The sequence below is a fragment of the Phaethon aethereus genome (genome assembly GCF_964289735.1).
Source record: "Phaethon aethereus genome assembly, chromosome: 15".
NCBI lineage: Eukaryota > Metazoa > Chordata > Aves > Phaethontiformes > Phaethontidae > Phaethon > Phaethon aethereus.
Window position 1 is genome coordinate 16,793,708 of NC_138591.1, and position 27,644 is coordinate 16,821,351.

Consider the following 27,644-nt stretch of genomic DNA (forward strand, 5'->3'; position numbering starts at 1 on the left):
AGGAAGTGGTCCTCTAAAATCAGGAGAAAAGAGGAAGTTTATTACATCCTGTTCCCTCTCATATATAGCCCTATTATAGTGATAGGCAGGTAGCAAACTCACTGATGGAAGGACAAGCATTGCTTGTGCCAAAAAATAGCTGGTGTTCTAGTTAAATTAAAAAATAAGCAATTTGCATGTTATGGAAGGTTTTACAAGTTTCTATAGTAACTGCTACCATGTCTAAGAATATAAAATGCAACAAGCTGGAGTTTCCATAGAAACGACACAAGCAGTTTGATTAATACGCAGACATACTGATACAAATGGGAATGTTTAATTTCAGTTTATAAAGAAACGGAATACTATGAACTTGGGCAGGGTATCCTAATAAGAACTATTCTCATAAGCTGGTGATCTGCAAGCCATGCACAATATAAACCAAGAAGCATTTGGTGTATTTACCATATTAGATTCAAAGTATAGGGAAGGTACTATTTAGTTTCAGGGAAGACTGTGATGTATCCAACACATTCTAATTGATTTAGGAATTTAAACCTATGAACAGCACTTAGAGACAAGACATTTTCATCTGGTTTAGAACTAAATGTACCAGGCAAAATGAAAGGATGTAATGCAATCATTGTAACAAAACACTGATTGCTTAGAAAGTTAAATTACTGCGTAAAAATTGCACAGAAACTTTTCACTGCAGAGTGGTAGTGAGGAACCATGGGGCAACTCTGATATTTGAGTGCCCATGGAGCAGCAGCCCAGTCACGCTGCAGAAGCCATTAATCACCCAAGAATTTAGAATGCACTACCAAGACATAATGAACGAGGGAAACGGGCAGGTACAACTCACCATATTTGGCACACTGGTGACGGGAGTACTCTTGATGTCAGCAGGAAAGGGAGACAAACTATTCGCCATGCCTGGCTTGTTTGGTAACTGAGGATTCACTCCTGTAGCTCCCATCTGCTGCCCTCCAGTTTGACTGAAAGGCTGCCCAAAGGGACTGGTGTTACCTGTCATTCCCATCTGGAAAAGAATGAACAAAATTATTATATCCATCTTTGCATTCACAGAGACAAAATTCCAGTTTAAGTTGCTCAATATTAAATTCTCAATTTTACAACTTTAATCAAATTTAAATTATGTTTTAAAAAAAATATTTTACAAATATTTACACAGCGCTGACTGATGTCTTGCGATTCAACTTACAAAGGTGTTGTGAAACGCAAAAGAGAAAACAAGATTATCCTTCCCAATCTGCATTGACAGAAATTACTTTTTCCAACACTGCAAGAACTTTTGAAAACCAGACAAACCTCAAATCCTGTAATACTTTGTGCATTCTGTGCACAAAGCATGACGTTGTACATAGACTGGATGGGAAGGGAAAGGAGATATAGAGAAGCATCTAGCAAATGCTTATCTAATTTTGTTTTGGTACTTGAGGAAAAATGTCTGAACAAAAGGACATCTATCTAAGGCTGACATCCTTGACAAATTACACCCCCAAAACTCCTTAAGAATAGCAAGCAGAAATGCAACTCCCCCTGAATGAGTAAAGAGAACACTGTCCATCCAAAGAACCATTTCGCCTGAAGAACAGTCTCCCAAGAGAAGTGGAAAATCACAATTGAGTCAGTTAGTATTACACTGGACAAAAAGTCCTGAAAAGACATTTTAGCAGGAATTTATTTCTTTGAAAGAGGATGACTAAGACTAGGACCCTCTGCACACACCCCACCCCACCCCCCCCAAATAAAGAGGAAACAAAAGTCGACATATCATGTTTGTGCTCCCCCTGCCCCGCACTGGGAGGATTTCTAGATGACTTTATCACCCATCAGAATGTCTTAAATATAAACCCAACCACTGAGTGAGTCTTTATTTGAAATACTAAATCCTATTTTCCCCTTCCTTTGACCTCTCCAGCCCTTACTTACACAACACACTAGTTTTCCATGGTCCTTGTCTTTTCACTTCCCTTACCAGCAGGGATTCAGGAGGACTATTCCCATGGCTGGAAGCGGGACCACGCACATCAGCTTATCAGTGTAACAGCCTTGTAATAAGGAACTGCTCAATGGTTGCTTTTTCATGCTTACAGGAATTGGACTGAAGGACCAGTTGATGAAGCACTGGTTAAGAGCAGTAAATTATGTCGGGGCAGAGTCCAATAAACACAGTTTAACTGTGCCTTGTCCTCTTTGTCAGTGTACTTTGTACACTTGGGCTTCAGACAGCTGGCCCAGCCGTACCTGAAGTAGCTTTACGTTAGGAAATACTCCCTTAACCTGCATCCTGCAAGAGGGACTGTTGCCAGATTCAGGTCTTTTTCCACTGTACAAAACGCTGAATCTTTACAGAATAATCTGACCCACTATACACACATTAAAAAAAAAGCTGTCACTTGGCAGTGTAAGAGTCATCACATATGTGCTGTGTTCCACAGTAAAGTTGAATAAATCAAATAGCATATAAGCAATGAGGGGTTTTTTTAGTCCTAAGAGCATCAAAAGCTTAGTAATAAAGAGTGCTTTTAAAGAAAGGTGGTATTGGCTATTATCACATTGCACAAACACAAATAATTTTATTTTCTGTATTTCTGCATTTGTTTTGTAGGATTATGTTCAAAGAAATTTTTTTAGAAATTATTATTTATTACAGCATGGATTTTATTTTGGCAGCTTTTCTATGAAGATTTAATAGTGAAGCATTTAATAAACTTACCCACTCAACCCACTATTTCAGACAAGGTATGAGAAAGGGTCATCTGATATCTTCAGCTATTCATTAATACTATGACAGTCTATCAGATTAACAGTGAAGAAAATTTCTGAAACTAAAAGTGAGATTCTGAGAAAGCAGCTTATGACCTACTACTTTAACCTTCCAGAGGCCAGAAATAGGAACATTAGCTGTTTGGCTGTTACTCGGTTTCCCCTTGTGTCTAAATCCCCAACTACAAACTTCATTTGCCTGCAGGAGGACTTAGCCCTTCTAGTCTTCTCTGGAGTTGCTTGCAGGTTTGGTAGGTGGTTTTGGGGTTTTTTTAGATTGTATAATAGACTCTTCTGGCAACCAGTGCTATACTACCACTTCCTACAGGCCCTACAGTCACCGTCACCACTGTGAAAGCACAATGGTGAACCCAAACTGGGAGAGAGAAACAGAAATGCTGCATACACATGAACCTGTTTCCAGTATTTCCACAGCCCTACTTGGGCCACACCAGCCTGCAGGAGACAGCGCAAGCCAAGTCCTCCTTAGATGTTGCAGCTTAAGGACTGAGCATATTCACCCACGGGTGAGGAGATGAAAAAGATTCAGTACAGACAACAAAGTTGCCCAACACGGATGTGCTGAGCTTGTGCAGCATAACGTTGTAAGCCTCTGGCAAAACCTTAAACACAGATGAATTTTGAAAAAGCAGAAGAGAGAATTTCTTTAGGCAGTGAGAACTCTAAGCACATTTTACACCAAATTTAAGTTCTTGCGCCAAAAGAAACAGAGAGCTGTTAATCTCATTTCATTATCAGGAAAGATTAACTTCTTTAATAAAAGGGAAAATGTTTAAAAATAGAGTTTTAGAAAAAATATTACAAATATTTCAGTCTCAAAAGAAAGAGAACAGACAATTTCATTTTAAGTATGTTAAAACGCTAAACCACTAGAACGTCCCCAAATCACCAAGGAACAGCAATCCTAACATGGTAAACCACATGGTTGGTTTATTATATTTTAATATTTCCTTTTCAATAGATCTTGTTATTAAACATATCACAGCCCAGAACAACAACAAAGCAACCTTTCAGGTCTTCCAAACTAAGTACTTAATATGATGAGGATAACTCTTCCTTTTCTAGGTGGTCGTTAACTAATAGATACTTGATTGAAATTTTAAGAAATGCCTTGCTTGTTCTTTGAAATCAAGCTGGAAGCAGAGCAGCTTCCCTTTGAAACCTTGTATTTTTTTAAATGTGCTTTCTGCCACATGGTATTTCAATGTTTAAAGCAGTGCTTCAGTATGTGAAAGGAACCTATGGCTGAAGAGTTACACCAGTCTACAACTTAAAAAAAAAAGGCAGATAGTTTGATAACACTGTAAAACATTAGACATGCCCTTTAACCTACACTTCAATTTTGTAAATTACTGCCACTGAAACAACCTGCCAAAGACTTTTTTTTGTTTGAAGTCCATCTTTAAAAAAAAAAAATCTAAAAACGTGGAAAGACCTACTTTTCTTATGTGGCAATCCCTGAAGTTAAATATGGAGACAAAAATCAGGCGGGACCAAGAGAAGTTTATTGAAGATAATAGATGTTTGTAGTTTCAGAGGAGTTTTGCCTCATAGGAGCTAAATTTATCAACAGGACTGTGACTACCAGAGACTACAAGTGCACAACACAATGCAAGAACTGCTCTAACGAACTCTTATCTACTTATAACAGTTTTCAACCAAGGCTGGGATTGACGAGGAGTTTTAGTGGCAGAACAAGCTGCTGCCAAACAGCATCAAGATCAACGGTATTTTCAGAGCTGTTACTGGTAACCCGAGGAGCAGCTCGGCATTTATTCCAGCAGCAACCACCTCCAGCAAACAGAGTCAGGTAGGGAGTCCAGCAAAATCAACCACTGTCAGCTCCTCACCGGTGGGAAGGCAACAAATAGGAGGTGGAAGAAAAGGAAGAACCTGGCAGATCCCCTGCATTTCAGACGCTGAAAAGACATCCAAGTGCATAAAGCATTCGCTGACATTTCCTGGTTAATTATCTGAACACTGAGATCAGGGGACCTTCCGTAAAACTTGATCCAAACCACTGCTCATTGAAATCTCAAAAAACAACTGGCAAATATAATCAGATGATTGAGCATATACAGAGTAAAGATTTTACACTGCTTATTCATTCTGCAAACTGAAACCAGCAGCTCCAAAGCAAATGAGTCGGAAGGTTCGAACACTGCAGCTCCTGCCTCTGCCCCGAGGTTTTTTTTCCTGTGTGAAATGAGGGGGCAGGTGGGGGAAGGCAGATACTCGAAGACCTTTGTTTTTACATTCCTGAAACAGAACTCTGATCCTGAATTAGCTAGTTCAGGGGAAGACTACTAGGTAATTACAAATCATCAAAAAAGATAAACCAGCGTGAACATGGGAGTTAGCAGCCTGGTAAGAACAGTCATTTTGATGTGGGACTCGGTGGGTCATCACAGAGACTTGTATTTTGCTTGAAGTTTGTTAAATTAACTTTCCTGAAAGCAATGAAAGCAAAAAGCAAACCAGTGCGAGTTGTTTCTTTTTCCACCCACAACAAATGGGCACAGATGTGTATCACAGGGCTACTCAAGCTTCAACATACCAGCGTAGTAGCTGATGTATTTCCACTACAACAAAAGCATAAAGCTTCTCTCCAAAAACCTGGGTTATGCTGCGGTTCACTCCCGTTTTGTTCTAAGCTTAAGGATGTTCCCTCCCCTGTTGCCTTCTCTATCAGTTCATTCAACTGTCTGTTCATCTCCTTTCTTCTCTACCTGATGCAACCACCATTTTCCGCAGGCCACCTTCTCAGCCCTCCTTCATCCCGGGGTGGCTCCTTTCATCCCGCCTCATCCTCTGGCAAATCACGTTTTATGCTCATGTTTCCGTGTTACAATTTTGTGCAACTCTCGCTTCTTGCCGGTTCTTTGTGGTCACAACTGCAACAACTTCTGATGGAGTAAAGTAGACTTTTTCACAAGCAAGGTGTTTCCTACGCAGCGGTTCCATCAGTTGCAATAGGGGAGATGCAGGGATGCTATAAACCAACCCAGCACAGAACCGCAAGTCAAGGCTAGAAGTGCCAGAAGTAGTAACATGAATAATGCAGGACACGAGCTTAAACACATTATTTCTACTCTAAAACAGGTCTTCTCAGAAATATGATAATGCTACTCTCCTTTAATGGAAAAGATGCGTTTAATTTAATAATTCTGCTATCCCAGAAAGACAAGCAGATTCTGTTCCCTTTTTTATCACTATGGCAACTCTCTAGATACTGGAAGCTGTTACTGAGTGTGGATAGGAAATAGGGTATTTCACTACTCTCACAAGCCAAGGAATGTACAAAATTCCAAGCTGAAAAAAGGAAAACTTAAAACCTTTGTTAGCTGATTTGGACTATACAAGACATCGCACACAGCAATGTTTTGAGCAGCAGCTGTGGGAAGTTCTTCTCTTTGGTTTTTGGTGTTTTGGTTTTTCTCCTTTTTAGTTATTTTCGGATCAGAACAGCAATTCAATTTCCTCTAGCTCCTGGAGTTTCAGAGATATTACAGATGAAGTCTGTGACCAAATCTATATATACCTCATCTGATGGTGCAACTCAGAGTTGATATGACAGAAATGAGAAGTTCACCGATGTAATTTAAAAGGACCGGACTGGGTCTTCACACTATGCCATTTGTTCTATTTTTAAAGCTTACTCTTTTCCTCTCTTCTTTATCACTGCTGACATACTACAGTACTGCTTCCTCTAGCTCAGCATCAAGGAGCTACTCCCGCTTTGCACACAAAGTGTCTAGGCCGTAAATAAATCCTGTCCTTTCCTCCTACTCCAAGTTTTTATGAACTGTCCCTTCACCTCTACCACTACAGCCAGTTCTCTCATTCAAGCAGACTTACTTCATTACCACGCATTCCTGAGACTCCCAGGACACGCAACCGATACAACATGCTGCAAAAACCATTCACTGTTACAGGCAGATAATTTCCTATTCACAATCCCTTTTTTAGCTTCCCCTCCAATCCGCTGTCATAAACCACAGAGCTGTATACAGTTCAGGTCCTTGCTACCCATTTTCCTTTGGGAAACTCTGCTCTCCTCTGTTGCCCCAACCCACCTTTCACTCCAGGGTTTCTAAACTTAATAAAGTTCTGTCAGGACAGACTGAGTTCACTATCAGTTTTCCTGCAAGAGAGAAAGCATCCTCATTTGCAGGCACATGCCAAGGAGCAGCCCCTACTTCTGACAACACTCTTGGTTTTGTATTTGGCACCACTGCTGACTACATAAAGTTAATGATGTGTTTTCTTGGTTTTTGTTTTTGTTTTTGTTTTTGTTTTTTAAATTAGTTGGTCCAGACAGGTTAGTTCAGAAAAAAAACCAATTTATTTTTAAGTTAAATGCTCTTTTTTTTTAAACCCGACTGGACGTGTTCCTGTGCAACCTGCCCTAGGTCATCCTGCCTTGGCAGGGAGGTTAGACCAGATGATCTTCAGAGGTCACTTCCAATCCCTACCATTCTGTGATTTTCATTAAGTTTTGAAGCACTGACTATTCTGTACAGAAAGGAAGGTTATCCTGGCCAAGTATTTAAAAACAAAACAATTGCTGCTAGATGTGGACTAGCCTGACAGCAGAAAAAAAACAATACTGAAAGGTTGATATGAGAATCAAAGAACTCAAAGCAGCATGGGTTCAGTGGAAAGTAAGCCCGGCTGAAGTAATCTGATTATGACCCAATCCTGTAAACTAAGAATAGTTATCGTTCATATTCAATTCAGTACTTATTAGATTTTTAACTAAAACACAGTCCTAGAAAGAAAGGAAGCAAGCTAAACAAGCTTGGCTGGACTTTAAAAGCTGTGAATCTGCAAATTGCTTGAACAACAAATCTGAGCTCTCAATATGACAACAGGAGGTATGAAAAGAAGACTGGGTAAGTGCAAAGCGACATCTTTATGTGTTTGGCTTGATGTGAATGCTATTGTAATGACGACAATCATGCTGTATTAGTTCTTCATGAACAATACATTAAAATGACAGGATTCAGAGAGACCTCAAGAACTATTCAAAGGACTAAAAAGCACAGCTAGAACAGACAGTCTAATTGCAATCTAATAGCCTAATTTATTTAGCTTACCATATAATCTTATTAATTTGCTTATATTAAGACAAGGACTGAAGTGATCCTAAAATACTGATTTTGGGAACAGAAAGGTGGTAACACAAATATTTTCTATTTAGCAAAAACATAGCAACAGATAAGAGCTGAAGCTCTATAGCTTCAAAGCAAAAATTAGAAAAAAAGGTAAGTGGCCAAATACCACTGCAATTCCTATGATTAATCTAAATAGTGTGTGCTTCTATTCATCAACAGGAATTAATTCACAAAACATAAGGCCTGTAATCAGAGGTATCATCACTAACTTTGTATCACTAATTTTTATACGCTTAAGTCTTTACAAAATGGTACCTAATAATAGAGAATTAGAAGTTTTCTTCTGCTTGATACAGACAACACAGAAAGGTGAGAAGAAAAAGTTGTCTCAGGAAGCAAAAAATTATCTAAGACCTTGACCAAGCTGCCAAGTCCATTAACCCAACCCAGAGACAAGTATCGAAGTCCAGAAAAGCAAAAGTGCAGAACAGCAACCAAAAACTGCATCAAGCTGTTGTATCCTCCTCTGCACTGCAGAACTGTATTAGACTGAGCATGGCTAAGTGCAACTTCAGATGATTGCTCTTCTAACACCATGAGATCAGGGAGAGGGCAGACTGCAGACAGAATTTCATTCATTCACTCAATCCAGCAGCAATTAAGTTGCCTCTTCAGAATGACATTGATTGCAGCATCACAAAACTAGCTACGTTGTTAGCTAGGTATCCTACAGAAACTGAGCTTAAGCAATGGTTGCTGTGACAATCAGCATCCCTTCTCCTCCCCCTTCCTCAAATCATTTTTTCCTCTAATAACTCTGGAAATCACTGGTCAGTTGGACCCATTTTTGTTAAAAGTCTCGCAGATTATTAAATTCTTCAGATTGCCAACTAGAGAGATGGACAAGTAGATTACGACACTCAGATTAACATCTCCAGGAAGAACAGGCACAAAGACCCCTGCCATTACCCACTGCGTTTAGCGCAGACAGTGTATCCAGGGCTCTGAATGCACCAGCATTATTGCCAGTTTTGTCTTGTCAGCACCTCAGAAAGATTATCCAAGGACATGAGAGGCAGCAGAAAACACGATAGGAAATAGTTTAGAAGACCCTTAGGGAAGGGTGCCTCTATAGTAGCAGTGTGAGGATACACAGCCAATCTACTGGTTAAGCTACTCTCAGATCTTCTATTTTGGCAATAGAAAAATAGGAAGGTCAGAGCCTTTCTTCCCACCAAACTGTTCCCATAACCTGACAAAATAGTTCTAGAAGGAAGACACAAAGACAGCCTTTTGGTGAGCCACCACTACCCTTATATTATTCTAGACTGAGTCTATGGTACAGAAGCTAAAATCAATTAAAGTGTAAAGCCCAGATTATTAATCTAAATTATTTTAGAGAACACAACATGCATATCATAATTAAGGAAAGAAGAGATAGAGCAGAGGCATCCTAGACATGATCTGTTTTGATAAAAGGCCAGAACTTCACAAACTAATGGTAATCTTGAAGAGCTGCACATGTGAGTGCTTGCCTTTTCAACAGTATAAACTGCTCTAATAAGACGTATTTGTCACTCGTTACTTTCTCCTAAATCCCTTGTATTTGCAAGGAAGGATGTCGCCGCTACTTCCTCCTGTTGTATCACTGAAAGAACCCAGTGTGAAATAAAATGCTAAATGCTGAGGAGACAATAACTAGTTCCACCTTTCAAAAGTTACCTATAAACTGTGATTCAGTTTTCCGAATGCCCGAGCTGTGACTCTAGGGTTATACCATAATCAATAGCCTTAGGTTGACACAGCAACTGTGCATAAATAATCCAACCCTTCCAGAGCCATTGCTACTCAGCATCTCACATGCTTCATCCAAAATCCCCTATTACATCACCAATATGTCAGGGACACCTTTCTTCTCTCTCTCTTTTTAATTAATTTATTATTTTTTTTAAAAGAGCATGCTAGCACAAAATGGAAATTCTGCACTTCTCACTACAACCCACAGATCCAAGAAGTACCCTTTGGGTTTGGCATGAACAGGATGATTGGATATACAGAAATGGAATACTGGTCCTGCCTCCAAGCTATCACTGTCTTAAGTCACTACAGGACAGGGATGATTCAGAACTACTTCTGTACTTGCTGCCATCAAGCCATGCACCCTTTACTTTCCTCTTTTTCGGGCCTCACCAAAACCAGTTACTTCATACGCCATTATTGGACTAAGCCTTCAAATCCCTGTCATCAAGTTACTACACCTACTTCAAATCTGTGCTTTCAACGTGCAACTTGGTTAAAAAGCTCAGCATTCTCTCTTCCCTTCCATTGAAGTGTTTCTGCTACCAAGAAGCATGTCACCTTGCTTGGCTTAAATAACTTTTACTTTCTTCCTTTTGATCTTTCTTATCTTCCTCTCAAAAGGAGGAAGTCAAGCAAGTCAGGCATCTCAGATGTTCAGGAGTTATCATTTAAAGCATATAAAGTACTGTGAATGCAAGAGTAGATCTGCTCCTAGCAATGGAGGAACATCAGAAATTCAGACCAATAAACAATTCAGCTGCTTCTAATATTGTTAGTAAGCAACAGTGGAAGAGGACAGAACAGCTTTCGAAAGGCTGTTTTCGAAAGCTTTCTGCCTTCCAGAGTGGTAACTCCATGAGAGACCGAGACCTATGCTTTGCCATCTGCACCGCTTCACCATCGGTTCCCAGAGGAATTTAACACACACAAGTTCCAGAGCTACTATGATCTGGCATCAACCACCTGGAGTTAATCCCTCCTCACTCCCTGTGTGCTACTGCCATGACTCTGATCAGCCGCTTTGCCTGCACGCTCAGTGCAAAAAAGCATCTTTCCAGCCAGGCACACGCTGAGGACTTTGCACTTTGGACCCTTATCTCCCTCCGGTATGAAATACAAACCTCTAACACGAAGCAAGGTCCACCTAACCGATTAAGGCTCTCAGAGAAGTGTAAAAGATAGGTCCATTAGGAATTTATGTTCATTTGTGAAGTGGGAAAGACAGGCTTCCTTTACTACATTGGCATCATCTTGTATCTGTTTACTGACCAAAAAAAGAGTCTCTACTAATTACTCTTTCATCCTATAGTAACGTGTTCCAAAAGAAAGTCACCATGGTGCTTGAACATATATGCCAGAGGGACAGATGGAGAAGGACGGAAAAGATTAATCATTTTATGGCAGAAAGCCAGTGGCGTTACCAAAAAAAAAAAAGTTAATTCAGTTTCAGTGCAAGAATGGTGGCAAATCTATTATCTGAGCTGAGGTGAGAGCTTCTCACCTAACCCAATCTGCAGATTTGGCAGTTTGACAAAAATACTAATTTTAAAACATTCACTTTTAAAGTCAGTAAGTAACAAGAATGCCTTAAAAAAAGTAACATTTCAAGAATCAGTTTTGAGAATTAAATAATGATCTGGCTAGCAGCGTTCAGAGGAAGCCTATCTTGTGCTGAAGTTTCCATTCTCCCACCTCTTTAAGTTAACTGCTATAACAAAAGCCTACCACAACAGATTCATGAAGCCTTTAGAGTGTCTTGCTCTTCAGTAGTCAACTACCTCAAAGGAAAATACTCAAATGTCCAGGAATAATTATAATTTATTTCTTTCTTTACCAAATCTTTCATCCTGTAATAAAGGATGAAGTAAATTTTTTTTTTTAAAATCCCATTAAGAGGAAGCCAGGTGTTTTATTACCACTTGTAATAAGACTTGAAATTCTCTTCCAAGCATTTCACAGAGGTTAAAGACAAATGTAAGTATTCCAAGGCAACAAGACCACTTTAAAAATGTATAAACGTTTCCACATAATTACTGAAATAGAAGACACAGAATTTTGTGGGAAAACACTCTTTATAAATGACTGGATATATAGAGAACAAACTCTTTTAATACATTTAACTAGTAACTAACCTTTTCCAGGAAAATAAAAGTCATATGCTTGCACTGTATATATGCCTAAAGAAAGCAAATGTCTCCAAAATTCTACACAAGCCTGAGTGCTAATACAACAGAACATACTACAGGAAGAATCGAAGTAATTTCTGCACTGAGCATCGCTGTTGTACTTACAAATAAAAAATAAAGTTACTTTGTAATGAGTGTAACCTCTGCAAATAAAAACTTCAAAGCTCTAATGGATAATTAGCCACAATTGATCAATGTATTCCAATTGCTTCAAGAGCTTTTGAGTGCCAAGCAGAAGTAGTGGCTTTCTTCAGATAAACAAGAGCTATTCTTACTATGTAAGAATAGAAAGTTAACCAGAACCACAAAATTAACTGAAGAGGTTTCAAAGGTTTGTTTCATCAAGAAAATCGAGTTTGGACACAAACAGTAATCCAACAACACTTAAAAAGACGATTTTGAGAGACTGAAATTCAGTTAAGATACATCTCTACAGATACTTGCTTGCATATTCACAGGCCAAAATCTTTTTGACTTACTTCCAGAAGCAGCATCAGCGTGTACTAAAACACATTTCTGGTCGCATCAAACCAGAATTTTCTAGCACAGGATCTCAACTCAAAATACCCCTGTCCTCCCCTAATTCCTATACTTAATTATCATTAAGCTAGATGCAGGTTTCTAAACCAACAGCAAATCTCAACACAAAGCCCATGCTTCTTCCTTTATTTTGTGTATTGTAGATATTAGTCTTATGTGTCTGCGGCACCTCAGCAGTTCTCAAGTTCTTACAGTTGGCTGGAGACAGCCAAGTAAAAGGGAGCATGTCATGCTCCAAAAATTTAGTATTAAGGAATAAACTGTTTTGCTAAGAAAAACAGTAGCACTATTTAAGAGATTCTTTCCCATTTATCTCCCAGAACTGACCAAAGATACATTATCAGGCAGTCTGTGTGATACGATACTCCATAGGGGTGGGGGAAAAGGCAATAGTAGCTCTACAGAGTAACAGGAACAGGAAAGGTGTCTCAAAAACATAATGAAAAGAGGTATTCTGTTTCCTTTCTTTACAGTACGTACACTCCTTGACAGACATGAATTCTAAAGGAAAAGTAGGCACACTGAAGGGAGAGACTGTGCTTCTAAAAGAAGTAATTATTCTATTTCAATCCAGAAGGAAGGTGGGGGAAGAAAATCAAATAGACAAGAAACAAAATTTACACTACAGGTTACATTAAATACATTAGAAGAAAAAACTCAAAACAACCACTTAGCCCAAATATCATAGCCTGAAATTAACAGTAACTAAGGAGAAACATAACTATGAATAATTTACACTGTTTAAATAGTTTTAAAATAACTCTAAGAGCCAAATACATTTATTTTGAAATACCATACTGACTTCAAGAGCTACCTTGAAATCTCCAGTCTTTCTGTAGAAACATTTCCTGTGAAGCTATCGAGAGTCTTCTCCACAGGTTTTTAAACAAGGTAAGATCTGATGGTCACCTTTAAACACATGCTTAAAACTGCACAGTGTGAACAAACTGGGCCTGTGCAGACACGCTTCTCACTAAGAGTGGCCTGCACACAGTACTATCCAGAAACATATTTTAACCCAAGATGCCCAATATCAGACTAAGGAAGCAAACACAGGTTATTCTAAGAGTGAAATCTCATCTTCAATTCATGGTGTTTCAACACTTTTCCATTTCCAGGATACAAAGATCCTCCCATCATACAGACAGTTACTTTAGTCAACTTGCCAGAAGTTTCCAGGGGGACTTGTTTTTTGTTTGTTTGTTTTAATCCCCTTAAAAAAAAAGAATACCATACAGATAGGACAGTGTTACACTGCAGTCACTCTGAAAATACAAAAGCTTTCTACCCCAAAACAGCAGCATCTCTCAGAGACTGCTAAATAGCCTATTTACTACTTTCTTGTAAAAGATGGGTTTCATAGATGGGTCCTTTTGGCGAGGATGTGCCTGTATTTAATGTGCTGTATTTTCATTATGACCCTTTCTAAGACAAAGGCACTACTGGCACAGTATGCTTCTTATTTGCCAAAGCTAAAGCAGATTCATACATACACATACCAAAGAATATGACTACCACTTTGGGGCTTGAGCACCTTCAGAACATCTAAGTACTGACATTTCCAGATGCTACTTCGTGGTAGTTTTTGTAGCATCAGTTCAAAAATCATCTCAAGTCCTCATTCATCTACATCTCAATTCTAGAAAGTATTTCTGGCCTTAAAATTAAAGGGATTGCTTGGATTACATACACACCGTTAAAACACCAACGATATGCTTAGCATCTTACTTCCCTCCACAGCCACAGCAATTTCTGGAGTAAATAGTCTTTACTGTAGCGGGAAGGAAGAGGAGGGTGGGGAGGAGAAATGAGCATGTGCCATTCAAAGCCGATGGACAAAGTTGCAGCAGTCAAACTGTCCACCGATGCCACACACAAGTGGACTTAGGCTTCCAAACAACACTCAGGTATTTCCTCTGAATATTCACAAGATGAAAGGAAAATGCTATTATATTTTGCCATTCCTTAGGTCAGCACTGCAAAGTAAACTAGCAATCGTGCCAATAAGAATTGAGGGGGGTTTTTGGGTTTGTTTTTTTTTTTTTTTTTTGAGATGGGGGGGGAAGTGTCTATTGAAACATCTTTTCTAGTTTAAAAGTTACTCTTTAAATAAAAGTAAAAAATAGCCTGCCTTCTACAAAGTAGACTTGGGCATGCCCTGTGTAGCCTTCTGTATTGAAATTTCAACCCCTTAGCAAAGTGAGGGGATTTCAAAATTCCAAAGTACAACTTTCAAACATAATGTTGTTTTTGTCTGACGGTAGAAGGTGTCCCATTTGTACTTCAACAAAGTGTTTTTCACTTGCGGAAGCCACAGGAGAATCGCCTCCTCTCACTGTTTCTCCACTCCTGATCTGTTTCTTAGGTAGGTTAACACAGTGTATCATGCTACACCCAATTTTTGAAGTTTCTGGCATTGCCTTTTTTCTAAGAAAACAGACCAACAGCATTTAGTTTTCAGACCATAATACCAGCTGCTTTGACATGTTTCTGTATGTACTTCCAATTACAGGATTCACAATATAATCACAGCTCACTGTCAAGTAGAAATATTAAGTTTATCTTTCAAGGAGGGAGAAGTTTTGAGACCTGCTAAAAGGTCTTGTCAGAAGTGCTCCTGTACAATATTATCTATATGCACTATTGGAGTCTACTAAGAAAATTACTATGACAAAGACATTCCTTTCTCACTGAAGTAACCAGGCATTGCATAACTTCTACACACCAACATTTAAGCTGGCAGGCTTTCCTCCCTCCCAACATCTGAGTCATTTTTAAACCTGTGTATTAAAAAAACAAACTACAAACAGCAGTGGGAAGATACGTGAAAACAGTCTAAAAACTAGAAGGAAATAACTTCAGTTACATCTGTTAGTAAGGACTGGGAAGTTCATTTTGTCAATTTAATAAACCTTCTGAAAGAACACTGGAAATCTTGCTTTTAATCTGTGGCTTCCAAAAGAACCGGTAGATCCATTAGTTTCACTTCCAAACCTTCTTTCAGATACATTACTTAGAAATAAACCCCATTCCAATGACAAAAATTGAAGAATTTCAAGACTGTAACCAATATGATTTAGAGTTAGTGATAAAATCCTTAATGTTTACATTGTGTTACCACACTAGAAGATAAAAGCACAATCCTGTTCTGAAAAGACACCACAAACATTTCATTTTTATCAGCTGGACAATAAGCCCATGCAAGTTAACAGAGATGGGCTTTTTAACTGCCTGAGTTGGAAGCAGAAGGAGGGGAAACCAAGTTGTGGTCTGCCTACACGAAGGCTGACCGTTCTGCTTCTTGCAGCATTCACCTCGTGGCACTAGGGCCAAACTGAATCTAAGCACCTGCTTAAGCATAAGCAGGAAACAGGAGCCAAGTGACTATCGCTTCAAAGATCTTCAATGACATTGCACAACTGCAAATGGAATTTAACTCATGTACTAGAAATAGGAAACAACTCAATTTCAGGTGCCAGGAGTAATACTTGTGGTAAGTAAGCTTTTTAAGTCACCAAATCTCTTTGGTATACCAGAGTAAACTCATTTGTCAAGTACCATTTTGCATGGTCCTATTTCAAAACAAAACTACATTACAGATACTTTAATTTTACCACGAGTCCATGAGTTTTGTTGTTATGTGTTTCTATATATTTATATCCTTCTTCTGTTTGTATTATTATAAAAGCACATATGTCTCTTCTCAGTAAAAATACTGTTTTGGTGATAGAAGTTATTCAACAGAGAACCAAGTGACTACGGTCAAGTCTGTAACATTATTAAGAGCCCTTTGAAACTGGGAAGAAGCATTATTTGCAGTATCATTTGGACTGGCTACTTGTGTTTGCCAGCGGCATGGTCTGCTCGGAGACAGTCAGCTTGGCAGCCTCGTAAGGACAACTTAAAAGGATGAGAAGCAAATTAGCTGCAAGTCACGTTAAAACAATTCAGGCAGATTCAGACAGATTGAGAGTCACCAAAGAAACAAACAGCACCAGCAGTTTGCTAAAACACACAGAACTGCCAAGGAATGAGAACATCTTCAGCTGACTTAATTCACAATCAGCAAGCGTATCTAAATCTGGTACTTAGCAATATCAGCCGGGTAATCTGTTTAAATAAATAGTTTGCTTCATTTTTTCTCACCACAAATTTTCCTTAGTACAGATTCCTCAAAACACAGAGTCAAGCAACATAACTACATATACAACTGAAGTCTTGTATCAGAATTCTTGCTCTTCAGAGTAGTTCACTCTCCTATTAAATTTACTCAAGATTAATATCCAACACCAAAACACCACTCAGTGAACCACCACAGGGTGCAAAACTATGAATGTGCTTGTCAAAAGCACATTTATTAGATATACACCCATCCTAGAAACAACAAATAACAGAATTCAGTCCTTTTACAGATTTAAGAAAAAAAAAGAGAGAGACACAACTGGTTATTCTCTTGGTAGAGATAAAAAATGGTTTCACTGTTTTCTGAAGTTCACTTCTGGTAAGAGTTCCTCCTCCTCTTTAAAACTTCTCCTACTGCAACATGCACTGCTATATGGCTATTTTGATCAGAAGTTGAAAACATGCACTATTCAAATTAATTACGCCAATATACTTAAGAGAAAAGATTGCTCTGAATTCATATGCAGAAACCCAGCATATTAGGTTTATTTTTGCACAAAATATCACAGTTAGTGATATTTTGAACCTCTAAGATTTTGGTGCCAATCCTACTACTGGTAGCAACTTCCAGTTAAATATATAAATGCACAAGTAAGTAAAACTCATCACTTGTACACAGCATTTTGAACTCTGTATCTAAACTCATTGCTACCAGATCATCTCCTGAAATACTACACTGGAAGACAGATCAGCTTGTCTATCGGTTTTTCCCTGCCAGGCAGGTTCTAGCTTGCATCAACATAAATATTTTCCTTTAGAGTTTTCAAAACAAGGTTACTTAAAATCTACAATCTTGAAAAGGCATTTTACAAAAAACCAATAATATTGTAATCCTCATAACTAGGTATGAAAATAAACAACGATTTCCTCCTGATCCGTTCATAGATTCAGACTAAGATCTGACCAAACAATTCCATCCTTTTCTGGGGCATACAGAGCCCAATAACATGTTTCATTAAATTGCTCTTTTCAGGAAGAAAACGAAGCTTGAGGTAGGTTTACTAGTTCTATAGATAAAACCACTTTGAAAGGAACCCCCAGCAAGCTGCAGTTTCACTGCAGCTTAAAAGCAGTGGCTTCTGCAAATCATCAGCCACACACAGCTCCAGGATTTTTTTTCTATGTTTCTGCTGTTGGGTACCAGCATATCCTTATTTGAGTGATACGGCTCTGAAGTTACTGAAGAAAAGGCGACTCCTTTTACAGGCACTGCACCTTGGAAACACATGAAAAAGAAAACAGTCAAGAATCCTACTAATCTCGATGGGACTTTACTACTACTTAAGGGGAAGAGCAAAAGTACCAACTAGGTGAATCTCCACCCAAAACTCTGAATAGAGTGCAAAAAGGAAGGCTGATAACCATACAAAAGAAATGGGAACTTCCCAAAATTTTCTTCTGATTTTCCACAGGTTTTGATAACAGTATTAGGACAAGGGGAACGCATCTGAGCAAAAGACTATATAACATCTGATCTACAGAAACACAACTTCAAGATCTAGCTGCCAGCCACAATAAACTATATGAAGGCTTCATCTCCCTCATTTGAAAAAGATGAACTCTCACAGCAACAGGAAAGTATTAGGCACAGAGCATGTTCATAATGAAGTGCTCATTTCTATGGAAGCAATAGACCATCTGCTTAGTTTTGCTACTGCTTCAAGTGTTCGACAACCAACAATCTTAAAAAAACAACTCTAATTTAAAAAGGTTTTCTAGATGGTTTGAATGCATTCTCTGGACTCTACAAAAAAGTATGGCACCACACAACAGGAGAATTCTGCTACTACTAGAAATTACTGTGACAAGATGATCTGCTCCTCTACCCCACCAAATGATAATTGTTCAAATAAGAATCCTTCTGCTCTTTTAAGCAGATTTCTTAAAGGACTTCAACCCACTCAAATGAAAACTATCCTTGTAGTGTCATTCAAGAAAACAGGGCCACAATGCCACAGTTACAAACAGAATTGTTACAGGAAGGAGTCTGGCAGTGAACAGAGCAGAGATACATACAGTAGCATAGAAGAGGCTTCCAGAAGATCTCAGAGAAGTCAAAAATCGCAAAGCAGGAGCTCTAAATCATTCTGAATATGCAAACTGCACAGTCATGGGCAACTACGAACTCAAATCCTTGCTATAGTAATTTGGTGTATCTTTAATTCACAAAACCTTCTCAGGGACTACTCTACCCTCTATTTCCAAGAATATTCTAGACTATCAAGAACATGCTATTTACTCCCAAGAAAACATGACTATGACTTTAATAGCTATTGTTTAACTTGTACTGACAGGGTGCTTCTTCCAGAGGATCATATGAAATCTATGAAATCCTTTGCTCATGTCTCTATAGATTGAGGAAGTATTTTGCTTTAGTCTCTCCCTACCAAAACAAAAAAAATTTGTCTTGATGCCAGCAGCTTATGGCCCTCTGACACTGAGAATCGGTTATTTTTCATTCCCTTTTAAATCGGTTAGGGATAAGGTTTACTCGCCACCTTTGGCTTATGCAAGCACACACATCATGAGCTTCAGCTACCATGCTCATTTCCAGCACACTTTTCATTCTTTCAAGAGCTGCCCTAAAATGGCAAGTCCAGCTCAAAATTAACAATATTGGCTTATGATGCTCCAGACAAAATGAATCCCAGTTATTTCTGAGAGTAGATGAAGGGATCAGATTCTGCATTTTTTTTTTCCCCCTTATTTTTCCTCTTAATAGAAAGAATGCTTATAAAAACATACCACAAGAAAGAAAAACAGAAAAAAACAATGGACTTTCCTTGATTAGTCATTTACTAAAAAAGGATTAGAACAAACCATCAAGGAAGCAAGGTCTTGCCCAACAAAAGTGGTCCCAAACCATAAAGGGTCATGACTGCTACACACTGCATATGAACACACTGAATTGAGAAAAATGGGCATCTGAGCCGTACTTGAATGAGATTAATCAGTGATGCACATCACTTATTTTAAGCAGAAAAAGAAAATCTTGGTTTAAAAAGTTCTTTTAGGTTTTTTTTTTCTGCTTTTGTATTTCACACCTCTTTCTTTCCCTTAGGATATACTGCTACAGTCACCACCTAGAGAATTTGCTTCCAGCCTTGACACACTTCTTCAGGCACAAATGGCAGCTACATTTTAAGCCCTTTAGTCAAGTTAGGTACATTCACTATTAGGTAGATCAGTTGCCTCACCACTTCTGTTGCTGCTTTTCAAATCTTTTAAGCTGTATATGTTAAGTGGTAGTCATCAGGGAACAGGAGGTGAAAAAACCAAACTAACCCACAAAGTCCTTCAGAAGGAATTTCAGTTTCAGAAAAACAAACTCACTGAAGTGTTTCTCTACTTTTCTTAAAAGTTTCCATCACAACCAGACCATCAATAAGAGAAAAAGTTAACACACGATCAGAGCTGGTAACCCTATTAGGACAATGAACTGGGGGACGGGAAGAGACTGGAAGACAATGACAGTCCTCAAATGCCTACTAAGGAAAATGGCAAAAAAAGAGAATGCTTCCACTGGTCAGAAGAAAATTCAGGGAGCGATTGTTCCAAAATGAAAACCCAAAATATTTGTGTAAAACGTTCAGCTCACTTGCTCTCTTATGAAGAGAAAATTACGATCTAAATAAAGTAAAACTTAAAAAAAACCCAACACAATGCTTTTAAGCTTCATCTTGTTCAACAAGAGATGGAGCTCGATTTTTGTAAGTTGGCCAAGTTTTGAAAACTGTTTTCTCTTAAGTGCTAGTGCCTTCACAGAAGCACCATTTTATCACTTACGCTCTGTCACGAAACAGTCCTACTTTTTCAGTTTCTCCAAACAACTTTGTGTGTAAGGACTTGAAAGCACTCATTTTACTCTAATCTTTTGGAAATGCATCACCAGTGCTGAACACAGCACTGCACAAGGACAAACTAATGATGTATGTAATAGGGATACTTGCACTATCCTTATCCAACATATTCCTTGTTTAAATTAACTTTTACTTTACTTCTTGAACATATGCTAACTGAGAAAGTCCAGGTCGCCTCCCCAAGCTGGTGAATCCCACCTGCAGCTAGCATCAGGCTAGAACTGAAGTCCTTGAAAAATGGAATTTGAGAGTGCTGGCCTATTCCTTACCAGGAGTGGGTTTGTTTAAAATAAACCAAGACATCACAGAACCTCGCCCACCAGGTTCATACATACTCTATCAGATGAAGACCTCAGGCAAGTCCCTTTGCTTTGGGGTAATTCTACTTGACTTAGTTCACATAGAAAATTAGTAGTTTCACTACATAACTGTGTAGTGTCTAGGAAAAATCTACTCCTAAGAACATAGATATCCATAAGTTTATACAAATAAGCCAGATAATTAGAATTTGTCGTTCTTCCCACAAATCCTTAAAGAAAAACAAATGAAAGATAAGCCGATATTCTTTCTGTGCAGAGCTCTCCGCTCCACACTACAATTTAGCCAATTTGGAGGCTGGAGGCAGCTATATCCACTTTCACATGCTATGACCTTCACTCAGACCACAAGCATCTCTTCCTTAAGCAAAGGGATCCCCTTCACTGCAGAGAGAATGCTTTTTATGTTTTTAAATTAAAAAAAAAAAAATTAACTACACAGTAATCCACAATGTCATCAGCACTGCTTCAGAGAACATGACATACACTTTTATGTCGGGCAATGCAATTTTTTCCCGTAATTCCTAACACATCAGTGAATTAACATTTATGTGTTAATGAATTACAACGATAATGACTAGTGATGTACGAATAGATAAAATATCAGAGATTAAAAAAAAAAAAGATTTTCTACATGATGGGTTTGCCATCAAAAATTTCAGGAAGGATCTGTACCAAAGCCACACAGACAAGAGACAAAGCACATTGCTATCCAACTGGAAGACAGGAGGAGCAGCAATCAAAACACTTCACTTTCCAGCTGTGGTCTTAGAGAAGAACTAAAAAACAATGACTATATCAACCAGGGACCACAGCAGTGCCCCAAGACAGAGGCAGATACTTCCAGGTGTATGTATTCCCTGCCCTGATCTGCAGTGGCCACCAAACTTGCCTAGTCACTTGCCTAGACACTGCCTTTCCCTTTCACAGAGTGTGCATTAGCTTGGCAATGAAATTTGATGTTTTCAGATCAGTTCCTCCATATTTGAAAAACACTCACCACAGAGCTGTTGACAGTGGTCCTTGACAAGAGGACCAATTACTACACCTCTCCCTTCAATCTACAAATATTTCTCTAACAGTTTTCACACTGCTTTAGAAGATGATGTTGTCTGGCAGCTAAATTGAGATCCTGCACAGAAGTAATAATCTGCTTCCTTTTCACAGGATTATGCTGCTCCTTTCTAATTCACCCTGCTAAGATACTACCTGACTTTTAACTTCAAGGATGTGTTTTTCAACAAGCTCTTTCATTTCTGATTACATGAGAAACACTGTTTCAATTATCCTGCTTTCATGATATCACCGGTGACTGAAACAGATAAATACAGACTCAAGAAAGTGCACTCCTTAGTTCTGTTCCAGAAAAGAATCTACTACATTTTCTAAACACCTGTATGCAGAAAAAACAAGTGCAATGAAGAGAATACATTAAATCGTATGTACATACTTTAGTCATTGCTCCTGTCTGTGCTGTGTTCAGTCCGGTGTGACCAGCCATCTGTGGAGATACTTGGGTTAAAGTCTCTGCCAGCACACTGCCTGCATTCCCCTGCATGGCAGGGGCAGAATATTGCATTCCTGCTCCCCTTCCTCTTCCAGCTGCCCCAAGAGATCCATTCATTACCTGCCCTTGTCCTTGCTGAGGCTGATTCATTAAACTGTGACCAGAATTACTGTTGAGAAGGCTCTGGTGTGTCTGACTGAAATTAGTATTCATACATATCCCAGGTGCAGTCTGTGATGTTGCAGGGCTGCTCGTCACCATCCCCACTTGTTTTTGTGCTTGAGAGTTCAGAGTTTGTGATGCAGGTGTGGTAGGTCCAGAGGTGCTGGCTGCTTGCTTTGCAAGGCCTGAAGCAGAAGAGTCTCCCTGGTTTAAAGGGCTCTTACCCATAGCACCCAGATTACCGATATTAGCACTGTTCGGCTGCCCTTGAACTTGACTACCAACTCCCTGCTGGACAGGGCTATTTGAGTTCACATTTCCAATTCCTGGGTTTAAGGAAGAGCCGCTGCCTCCCCTTAGAAGTTCGGAAAGTTGTTTGTGTTTGGAAGCTGCATCTGGAACAAGGTTCCCACTGCTGTTTAAAAGGCCCAACTCGCCATTGGGGATCAGCTCATCAGGAAGATCATTTTCCAAGTCAAACAAAGATCCAAAATCTACAAGTTAAAACAGAAACACAGGTGAGAAAAACATGACAAACAAGTAACTAACATATTCATCTACACTACTTTATGCTAGTCTTAATGACATGTATCTTTACCCAAGACTCAATATCACCAGCAAGCAAGCGAGGGTCCCCGTGACATGAACTCTAGAGCCTTTCAGAAAGCACAGTTGTTGGTACATACTGTGCACATACAACCATACAGGGTAGAGCACTGGCCAATAAGTAGTTTTTTCGCAAGACTTTTGACAAAACGTTGTACCAAGCTTAAGAAACTAAAGGTGGCACGAATACAATGTCCTAACTTAACTCCTAAATTTCTCTTGTTTTGGCTAAAAGAAGGTGGCAGAAATACCAAGAGATTTTTTTTTTCCTATTGATTTACTCTCCCAAAAGGGTGATTACATCACCTTCACCGACCTCCTATGTAATCCCAAGCCACTGCATTTCACTCAGCAATTCTACCTCAACCTTGTAATTTATGTTTGCACATGGCCAAAGAGCATCTTCCAGCTAGGCTTGATCAAAAGACAACTACTATTTCAGTAGTTTGATCCCAGTCTCACATATAAACACGTTCAATATCAGTTTCTTGTCATTGATTTGTACCACAATCCACTACCTCAGAAGGTCCCGAAAGGCACTCAGCATTTTCTCCTCATAATGCCTCCTGAATCAAGTCACTTCTCGATCCCTGAATGGCTCAATTCAAATTTCTCTCTAAGTGCCCAGCCCTCATTTATCATGCCCAATATTGACAGAGGTAATCCACATACTCTCCAGATGAGCAAAATAAATCAAATAAAATCTACATTAAGCCACTTGAAGGAACTGCTCTGCCTGGCTAGAACATCCAGACTGACAAAAACTGGGGGTGGTGCTGGGGTTTGGGTTTGTTTTTGGGTTTTTTTTTTTGAAAAGGAGCAACTCAGGTTCACTAAAATATTTCATTGCACATCATAAGCAGCATCTGTGCAACAATGTTATTTTGGTTTGTAACTAAAAATAGAAAGTTACTTGACTGTATATAAGTACTTCCATGTAAAAATAAAAGTTATGTATTTGAAGACATAAGGACAAGTACATACAGCAGTAGTAATAAAGGCATAAGCAAACTAGCCTCAATTCATCAGAGTAGCTGTTCAAACATGCAGCACACATCAGAAAAGTTTTCCAGTCCAAGCATGTGATCCAAAACAACCACTTTTTACTGTAACATAACAGAAATGTGTGAAACACATAATTCAACCCCCAAGTCAGCCCTGAAAAACCCTAGTCCCTCACAGTGAGCAACAGACAAACCAAATTTTTTCCAGCTTAGAGCAAACAAAAGTTCTTTTCTAAAGAAGGGCATCCCAAAAGCTTCATTGTTTTAAAAGTTTAATTTGCTCTTCAACCACAAAGAGTAGGTGCAAGACTCAGGCTGCAAAAGTAACATAAGATCATTCAGCAAGTGACAGCCTGGACCACACTAAATGCATTGAAGAGAAACAACAAAAACCAAATACCACGTAACCTGTATCACAAAGCTAGCATGCATTGCCAGCACATCGCAGTACACTTAAATATCATGCATGTCATCAGCATTCGAATTTTCAATTCAACCTAACTGAAGAAAAATGAAAATAAAAAATTTCAGATGTGTTGCAATGACCAGTGAATTACATAAGCAGTCACAGTAGACACACACAAAAATATTAAATTCTGCCTGATTTGAGGTGCGCACAGCAGCATGTCCTTTCGGGACCTACACCCTGCCATCGTTACCTACTGAAGTCAATAAGCTCTGAAGAATCCTTCCAGGCTTGCATGACATTGGCTGTGACAAAATCACAGCTCAGGAACAGACCTCCTATTGCCTTTCAAGCAGGGAAGTAACAAACTAACATTTTCATTAGCTAGATTCATTGAAGTATTTTTAATTTCTCTCTGACTTGCTGCCTTTCCCTTCGGTTGTTTAGTTCACCTTTTCAGCTTGCCTTTTGCAGAAATTCCTGGTGTACTGTCGACTACATTCTTTTCAGCGATCGCTTCATCTCTCCTCCTCTTTCCCACACAACCACTTGACACTCGCTACACTGCAATTTGTGTCTCTTCCTATCTATTTTCTTTCTACTTTCCTTCTTCCAAGGTGTCACTATTTATTCCATCCACCCTCTCTGATGAAGACCCCATTGCCTGATTCAGTGCCAAGCCCCGTTTGGCCAGAAGCAAGTCGCCGGCGCCCGGGTCCCGGCAGCCCAGCCCCTCTCCCTGCGCGCTGGCAGGCTCTGCCAGAGACGGCAGCAGCGGCTGCAGCCTGGAGCACGACCAAAGCCATCTGCCTGCGCGTCACGAAGGGTGGTGACACAGGGTCCATGGCTGACGCTTCACCTTTGTTAAACTGCTCTCGTCATCCCAGCTTGCTGGGAAGTTCAAGGTTTACAGCGGTTGTTCAGACAACTTTGTAAATCCCACGAACGGTGTTTTTCCAAGCTTCTGCACTCGAATTGTTAGTATTTCATGAAGAAAAGATGTATATGTGTGTGGCCAGGAGCAGAGAAGTGACAAAAGGTGGAGGGGGAAGATGTTGCTGTGGCTTAAAAGAAGAGTAGTTTTTTCCAGTTGTATTTCAAAATGGGATGTTGAAGTACAAGTGCTCACTTTTTTTTTGTTTGGCTGGCTGGACTCTTTAACAGCCTTGCCAGAGCCAAGGACTGGAAATGTTGTTGCAGTTTACAAAAAGAGTGAAGAAAGCGTTTGGGAATACTGCCTCTTAAAACCTAAAATAATCTACCACTCTTAAGCTCCTGTAAGAATGCTCTACATTAAGGTTGGGCATGGAAAGTTTACAGCTCTGCCAGCAGGAAAATAAAAAGCAGGTAAACAGCTTAGCACAGCAGCCCTGTAAAAATTCACTGAGTATTCAAATGTTCAGGCAATGATTAATCTTCCTGCTTTTATATTTTAATCAGTCATGTACGTTAAAAACATCAACACACGGCACACATTTTACAACAGTTATAAAATACAACAGAAAACAAAAGTCTACTAAAGCATGTCTGCAACAAATCTGCAAAGATAAGTGATTGTCTTGACAGTTATAAAAATAATAAATACATGTGTACACATATAAAAATCTGCCATAATAAGAATGGGGCCCACTTCTACTGGTAGCAAAATGAAAAGTAATCTCAGTCACCTCATCCTCCTGAGAAGAACATAATTGATCCCATTCTCTATGCTTCAACTATTTCTCAAAGTCAACAGTAGCTAACAAGAGTCTAAAAAAATGGAGAGATGCCTCTGCCTTTACATAGAGTCATCTGAAGCAATGCTCAAAAAATACCTACACTGAGGAGTCCCACTCCAATTACCGAGCTTTGTACCTGCTCTGTCTCTCAAACCTGCTTCTTACCTAGCATGCAACAGATCAGAAAAAGGGTTTTTATTTCAAAAGAGGATAGATTCCCTTAAATAATAAGGCACATACGTCTGATTTCAGTACTCAGGAAGCAGTAGAGCTGACTAAGGTTGCGGAGACCCACCTCATAGGGTCTCACTTCTCACACAGCACTTCCGATCCTAAACCTCATGCCTTTCATTATCTCTGTTACATAAAGCCAAACAGCCTCTTAACAGAAGAGAACCAAAAACCAGAGATAACATGTCTTTCAGAAGGTTTGGAGAAGCACTAGGCAACTACAACACCCTGACTCTTTCCAAAGTGCTCCTTTTCCAATTTGAGAATTCTGCGTTCTTTGAGCAGCTATTTTCACACATAGGAGATAACCACACTTGAGAAAGACTCTCTCCTAATTTCAGTTTGATGAGCTTAAATGTCACAGTTTTCTGCCTTCCTGGACAATGCTTTCAGCAACCAGAATAAAAAAAAAAAAGTTCTGTTTCCTTCCAAGCCTTCCCAGCAGAAAAAAAGAACATAAAAAAAAAACCCCAAACCTGTGCTGCATTTTCAGGCAGAGCATTTTCAGCTGTATGACTACTTGCAACTGTTATCACCAGATTCTTTCCTAATATACATATTCCATCAATTAACTTGTTTCAATGTCACCATTTTTTCCACTTTTAGCTTAGCCTGGAGAAGTGACAAACATTCTAAGGTATTTCTTTATGTAATTTATCATCTCAAACATATCACACAGCAAGCAGGTGAAGAACTATGACATTCAGTTTCATTTTTTAACAGCGTAATCTCCACTGGAAACATGATTGGGAGTTTTCCTGTCCCAAACTCTGACTGCCCATCCACAGAGCAGACACTGAAGTCACACTGCAGTGCCAGTACACAAGCAGTATTTTCACCGTGCCTTTCTTTCATGCCAACATAGCTGTTACATTTCAGTGAGCCCAATTTTGTTTTGTAAGGCTTCTTTCAATCATGCCAGACCCCAGCAGACAAAGCCTCAACAGTTCAGAGCTCTAGCCATTCCCTAAAATTCAATGTCAGGTAACTCAACTCAATAGCCATACTGTTTGGTGCAGTCAGCAATTACCAGATCCATTCCAACGTCCTGTCGAGGTTTGAGGATTCTATAATTTATTGTTTCATAAAAGACAATTAGCACATTTAATGTTTTAGAGCAATTAAACAATGCATTCATAGAAAAAATAAATTTTCCAGCAAGGAAACTTTACATTAGCGTCTTAACCTAATGAGAGACACAGAAAGATTGCAAAC

At 39.1% G+C, this 27,644-nt stretch overlaps 1 protein-coding gene across 1 annotated transcript in view; it reads right to left on the reverse strand.

The window, feature by feature from the left end:
• CREBBP (CREB binding lysine acetyltransferase) overlaps positions 1–27,644 on the reverse strand; it is a gene marked incomplete at its 5' end in the record, with an annotated part of 96,328 nt that overhangs the window by 59,433 nt on the left and 9,251 nt on the right. The window contains 2 exons of the mRNA XM_082006880.1: positions 845–1,021; positions 22,246–22,958. Coding sequence (XP_081863006.1) covers positions 845–1,021; positions 22,246–22,958 — 890 coding nt within the window. The remainder of the gene's footprint in view (positions 1–844; positions 1,022–22,245; positions 22,959–27,644) is intronic.